General features: G+C 33.6%; 1 protein-coding gene across 3 annotated transcripts in view; it reads right to left on the bottom strand.

Annotated features, from left to right (window-relative positions):
• Nucleotides 1-341: 341 nt before the first annotated feature.
• YTHDC2 (YTH N6-methyladenosine RNA binding protein C2) overlaps nt 342-6,000 on the bottom strand; it is a 77,178-nt gene continuing 71,519 nt past the window's right edge. For 2 of the 3 annotated variants that reach the window (XM_077911242.1, XM_077911243.1), the window contains exons 27-30: nt 3,160-3,363; nt 2,227-2,409; nt 929-1,016; nt 342-829 (exon numbers count right to left, since the gene is read on the bottom strand). In XM_077911242.1, the coding sequence (XP_077767368.1) occupies nt 936-1,016; nt 2,227-2,409; nt 3,160-3,363 (468 nt within the window). In that variant the 3' untranslated portion in view covers nt 342-829; nt 929-935. The remainder of the gene's footprint in view (nt 830-928; nt 1,017-2,226; nt 2,410-3,159; nt 3,364-6,000) is intronic. The other variant, XM_077911244.1, reaches the window with a different exon arrangement.

Genomic DNA, 6,000 nt, shown 5'->3' with positions numbered 1-6,000 from the left:
TGTTAGGCACTTTTTAACATGTTTGTTTTCCTTTTTAACTTGTCTCAATAAAGTTTCTCTAGCCAAAACAAAGAGGAAGTAATTATTGTGCTCGCATAAGAGGTGTGAAGATTGTATCATGGGAGGAAGGGAGAGGTACACATCAGGTTAAAAGGCAGAACCAGTAATAAAACCAAGGACTAAATCTGATCTGACCAACAACAGGGAGAGAAAACCCTGATTTTCTTCAGATTTTACTGCATGCACTTCATCATCAAAGAAAAAGAACATCTCTCCTTTTTTTCTTAATGTACTTCAGGTTTAAAATGGCAAAATGAATAGTCCTTAATCAGCACACACTATTTTCAAAAGGGACATCTTTAGAATTGGGTTGTTTGCTTTTTTTTTTTTTTAACAACAAATTTTAAGAGCTGACTCTGCTAAAATGGTGCTCAGATGTACTGAAACATTCAGGCCTTTCTTGAAACAATTTAGTTTGCATTAAAAAAAATCGTCAATAAGAATTATAAGTCAGTGTTTTCAACAAATGAAATGTTTAACTTCAAATTAAGTATGTTTCAAATAACTGCTGTTGTATCAAATAATGAAACTACTACTATTTTATTCAATTATAAATATATAATTAACAAACATTACATAATCATCCTTTAGGATCGCTATAAAAATTTAAATTATTCTTTTCCCTTTTACGTGAAGATGGTGGTTCTAAAGGAACACTCTAAACCAGAAAAGCCCATTCATTCATAACACATATCTCCACCTTAGTTTTTAGAAGTCCGTGCATTCAGTGGCTATAAATAGGTACGATGTTCTTCTGTAGGTAAGAGCTCTGAAAAAGGAAAAAAAAAAAAAAAAAAGATAAATAATTTGAAAAATGTCATTAGTGATCATAAATACTACCAGTACTCAAAGTCAAGTAGAGTATAACCTGAGTGTCAATCAGCTGTGGTTTTGTCTCCCAATGGAAGGCGTTCCCATAACTGGAGCAACTGTTCACCAACCTGAGGTTCTAGTTCCTAGATAAATCAAAGGTCAGAATAAACACAAAAGGAACTGGATTGAATTTTTTTAATCACCAATGTACACTGATTAAAATGTAAGAAAAGTACTTGAAATTTCATTTCTTTACCAGAACATGATAAAATCATATGATAGGCATTGTTCTACTTCTCTGCATTTGGGTTTGTGAAGTTCACTTCCAGACTTCACGATTATAGTTAACTTGCAAATATCACAACTATTTGTGACAAAATGGTAAGAGATTTCCATGGAGTTTTTCCAGAACTTCTATCCAGAAACAATGAATTTTGTTTTTAATGAGATTTACTAAAAGCACTCAGCTTTAGCTTTCAAAGGTTTACATGAAACCTAGCATATCAGATGGTTGAGGGGCTTTTAAGAAATTATCATGATTATATAATATTCTTATCTTAGGAATTAGACCTATTTCAAAATCCTTATTATAGAAGAAAAATTAAAATATTCTGATGTAGTTGAAAAGAAAGTCATTTATCATCCTCTTATGACATGATGTGCATTTAAAAAGAACCCGAACACTTCTCATATGGTGATTTAAAGTGAGTCACATTGGTTTAAATAAATTATTAGCTCTGTGACCATAGAATAATTTCTCCTATTTCTTCTACCTAAAATTGGGCTAATAACTCAATATGCAGTAAATTAAATTACCCCATATAAAGCAGCTAGCACAGTGGTCCATGTATATGGTAATGCCCATCCCCTTAACTAATTTAAAAAGTATGTCAGCAGCCTGATAAAGGAAAAGTAAATACAACAGAAATAAAACAAGCTACAAAATACAAAAAGGCTGTTATTTATGCTACATAATTAGTTAAAGGTGCAAAGAAGTCAGATACTGTTGTTATTCTTAGACTTTGGTAAGATTACTTCAGAATCACACTCGGTTTTGATTCTATCTTCCATTAGTAAGACAACAGGAACCTCCATGAGGTACCTTATAAAAGATTTTATATGTACATAACAACAGAGAGAAGTCCAATTTACAAAATGTTAAAAAAGCAATGAGTTCTGTCAAACATATGTACAAGCAGGTTTTTACTAGCTTTTACAAATCTGAACCATGATCTTCCTTGTGCATATGGAATATATAATTTGTACTTTTACATTTCCTCCTCAAATCACCAAATAACAGCAAAACAAAACAAAAAGAAAAGGAGAAGGCAAATATTAAATGCCACTGTATACCTGCCCATCTCTGCTGATCTGGACTTTCTTGTTATCGTTCCAAGGATTGAGCAAGTGATGTGCAAACTGAAAGGGAAGACTCTCCTTCCGGACCCACTCCACTTTAAATACTCCTCCCAGTCCAGCTGAGCCCCAGTCCTGGCTCTTCTCCCTTCCTATCTCAGAAGACATCCTAGAGAATCCCTGTGGGTAAAATGAGGGCAAGGGGAAAGGTGAGGATGATATTAAAAACATCTGCATTCAATTTATCTGAGAAAGCTCTGAGGTTTTTTTAAATTATAAGGAAAAAATATAATATAAAAATAATAGCTCACAAAAACAAATATAAGTTACTTATTGTTTTTTATAAAAAGATGCATTAGCAAATTTTATAGGGAAGACCAATTCCAGCCTTCTAACATAACTTCAGTATGAACAGATACTTTCTAAATAATGTATTAACAGCCCTAAAGCCACATTTATTCCATGATAAACATATAATCTAACCTGTTTTTACTTCCAAAAATTAGAATAATATCAAATAATAATTCCTTATTTCCTAAATTCAAATATACATCAAGTCACAATGAGTTAAGAAACACACTCAGTTTTTGGACTGTCATTCTAACTTCCTTGCCTATTTAAATAAATATTTTACCAAAAAAACAAGCTTCTCATTACTCTTAATCTGCCTGAGAAATAGTAAATTTTAAGCTGTCTTCAGAAGGAGAAATGGCTTATCTAGAGAGGTTCTGGTAAGACAAGGAAAACAAAGCGATCTCTAGAATCATTCCCCTGAAGAGGTATGCTACATTCCTCATGCTCAGTCAAGCAAAATTCATTCTTGTATTCCGATACAATAAAAAGCCAGGGTGTTTTGGGGTTTTTGTTTTCATCTGTGTGGTCTAACCTGCAGCCAGAACAACCACATTTTACTGGTTCAGGATGGCTCACCTGGAAATGTCCAGATCCTTGAACAGAAAATACCAAGTAAACCATGCTGCTTTCCCAAAAGGCTCGATTTAGCTTCCGCTCATTACTAGGGGTTGTAGACCAGATACCCTTCTGTTGAGAAATTTCAAGGTTTCTCAAATTGCTACTCTTCATTATGAAGTATCGAATAGGCATGTTTGGTCTTGGTGAAGGAGATTTTGAGCCCTATAAAAGAATGCATAAATTCTTGAAAGGTAATTTGACCTTTCGAAATCAATAGGCTCCATTAAATAACATCTTCATAAACACATAAACCAAAATATTTTACTAAATATTCAGCAAATGCAAATAGCTCCATCCTGCCTGAAAAGCTACATGAGGCTCAATCAAAATGAGGTTTAAAGAGCCAAAACCAAGTACTCATTTTCAAGAGCATTCAAAATCCCTTATCAAGAAAGGATTCTGGATTACAAACTTTGATTTATACTCCAAATGTACTTTCAGAAAATATTTTAATAAACTTTCAAAGGCTGAAAACAAAACAAAAATTGCTCTAGCTTACTGCCTGGATACAGTTTCTAGGCAACAGTGAAGGGAAGGGAAACAAACAGAATCCAGCAATCTTACTGAACTAAAGACAGAGCTGGGAGTTGAGAGGCCAAGGTAGTCAGAGTTTGCACAGCAGCATGCTGGATATAAATGAGTTGCGCAGAAAAAAGAGATCCTGAAGAACTGCAGAGGGGCCCCCACAAGTTTCTGACTATATACTGACCTGCATGTGAGTGAGAAAACATTACTTAAAGCCAGGGAAAGATTCAGAGGAATGGTTTAGTCGGCTAAACCATTCCCAGAGCTAAATGGCTCCCACACCAGATTGGGAGTATTTCACGTTATCCCTAGCCAGAATGGAAAGGACTGCTAATACAGAGGGCATTAGCCCGCAGTAGGCTCACACCTTAGTACTGAAACTAAATTAGTACCAGAATAAAAACTGCTCTGGAACTGTTGTACCATTGCTTAAAAGTAAATCTCAAAAAGATGAAACTGATTGCAACTAACTTAGCTATGTACCAGAAGGATGCCTGACACCACTTAAAGGAATACAACAAAAATCTAACAGCTAAACAAAACTATAAAGAAGGCACAGGAACAGGCGAATGTGACCCATAACCAGGAAAAAAATGAACGAATAGGGAAAGATTCAGATCTGACAGAGGATGGAATTAGAAAAGAATGTCAGAGCAGCTATTATAAATACAAGAAGGTAAAGTGAACATGAACATGCCTGAAAGGAGATATGGAAGGTATTTTTTTAAGGGCACTCGGGAGATGAAAACAGAATATTTGCAGTGAAAAATACACTAGGAAAGAATGCACAGCAGATCAGACACCACAAATAAAAACATCAATGAACTTACAGACATAGCCAGAGAAACCATCTCAAATGAAACAGACAAAAATTGCAAAAAAATGAAGAAAGCTTCAGTGACCTGGGGAACTGTATCAAGTGGTCTTATACTTGCATATCCAAAGTCCCAAAAAGGAGGGGGAAGCGGTGAGATAAAAAATGTATATGAAGAATAATGGTCTTAAACTTTCCAAAACCGATGCAAACTGTAAATACACAGATTAAACAAAAACTACAAATAGAAACCTATCAAAACCAAATTGCTGGAAACCAGTGATAAAAAGAAAATCTTAAAAGCAGCTAGAGAGAAAAAAAAATACACTATATACAGGGAAATAAGAATGACAGTAAACCTCCCTCAAAAACTGTAAATAAGAAGATAATGGAATGACATCTTTGCAGCAATTAAAACCAATGGCAACCCAGAATTACATACACAGTAAAAATATCTTCCAAAAATAAAAGCAAAAATGGTTTTCTAGACAAAAGCTTAAAGAATTCATTTCCAGAATATCTGTACCAAAAGAAATGTTCAAAGGTTTCCAGACCAAAGTGTATGATCCAAAGCAGAAATTATAAAAGGATAAAGAATAAAGAGCACAAGATACAGTAAATACTGAATAAATATAAAAAATATTTTTCTGACTTTAGGGAAGATAATTTACTGCAAAGTAAACAATACTCCATTGTGGCACTTAAATATATGTCGAAATAAAATGCAAGAGATCAGTAACACAAAGGACTGAGAGGGTAAAATAAAAATACACTATTGCAAGGTTCTCAAACTATACCTGAAATGGCATAATTACTGGTACACTAGGGAGAGGTAAAAATAGCCTCAGTAGTGAATGCTACAAAGCATTTAAGGAAAGAAATCCTATCGATGCTATGCATTTCTTCCAGAAACTTGAAGTGGAAAGACTTCCCAACTAATCTTATGAGGCCAGCATTCCCTGATACCAAAACTATATAAAATAACATGAAAAAAAAAGAGAACTATAGAATATCCCTCATGAACAAAGATCCCAAATTTAATAGAAGTTTTGATAAAGCAAAATCAAATCCAATAATATTTAAAACAATCATGACCAAGTGAAGAATTAGAAAATCAGTGAAATGTACTTTATTAATAGATTTAAAAAAGAATTTTTATCAGTTCAATAGATGTAAAAAAAAATACTGGACATAATTCAATATTTATTTCTAATAAACTCTCTCAGCAAAGGAAACGTCTCACAGTTATCATAAATGGTGACAGATTTAACTAGTGGCTAGTTTTCCCTCTAAGGTCAAGGTAAAGATGCCTATTCTCAATACTTTTTATTAAACATTTTATTGGAGGTTCTAATCAGAGAGATCAGGCAAGAAAAGTAATAAACAATCCTGGAGAGGAAAAAAGCAAAAACTACCTTTATTAACAGATGAAATGATTATCCACGTAGAAAATTCTGAGA

This window comes from Canis aureus, chromosome 10, assembly GCF_053574225.1.
Source record: "Canis aureus isolate CA01 chromosome 10, VMU_Caureus_v.1.0, whole genome shotgun sequence".
Taxonomy (NCBI): domain Eukaryota; kingdom Metazoa; phylum Chordata; class Mammalia; order Carnivora; family Canidae; genus Canis; species Canis aureus.
This window is presented reverse-complemented; position numbering and strand designations above follow the sequence as displayed.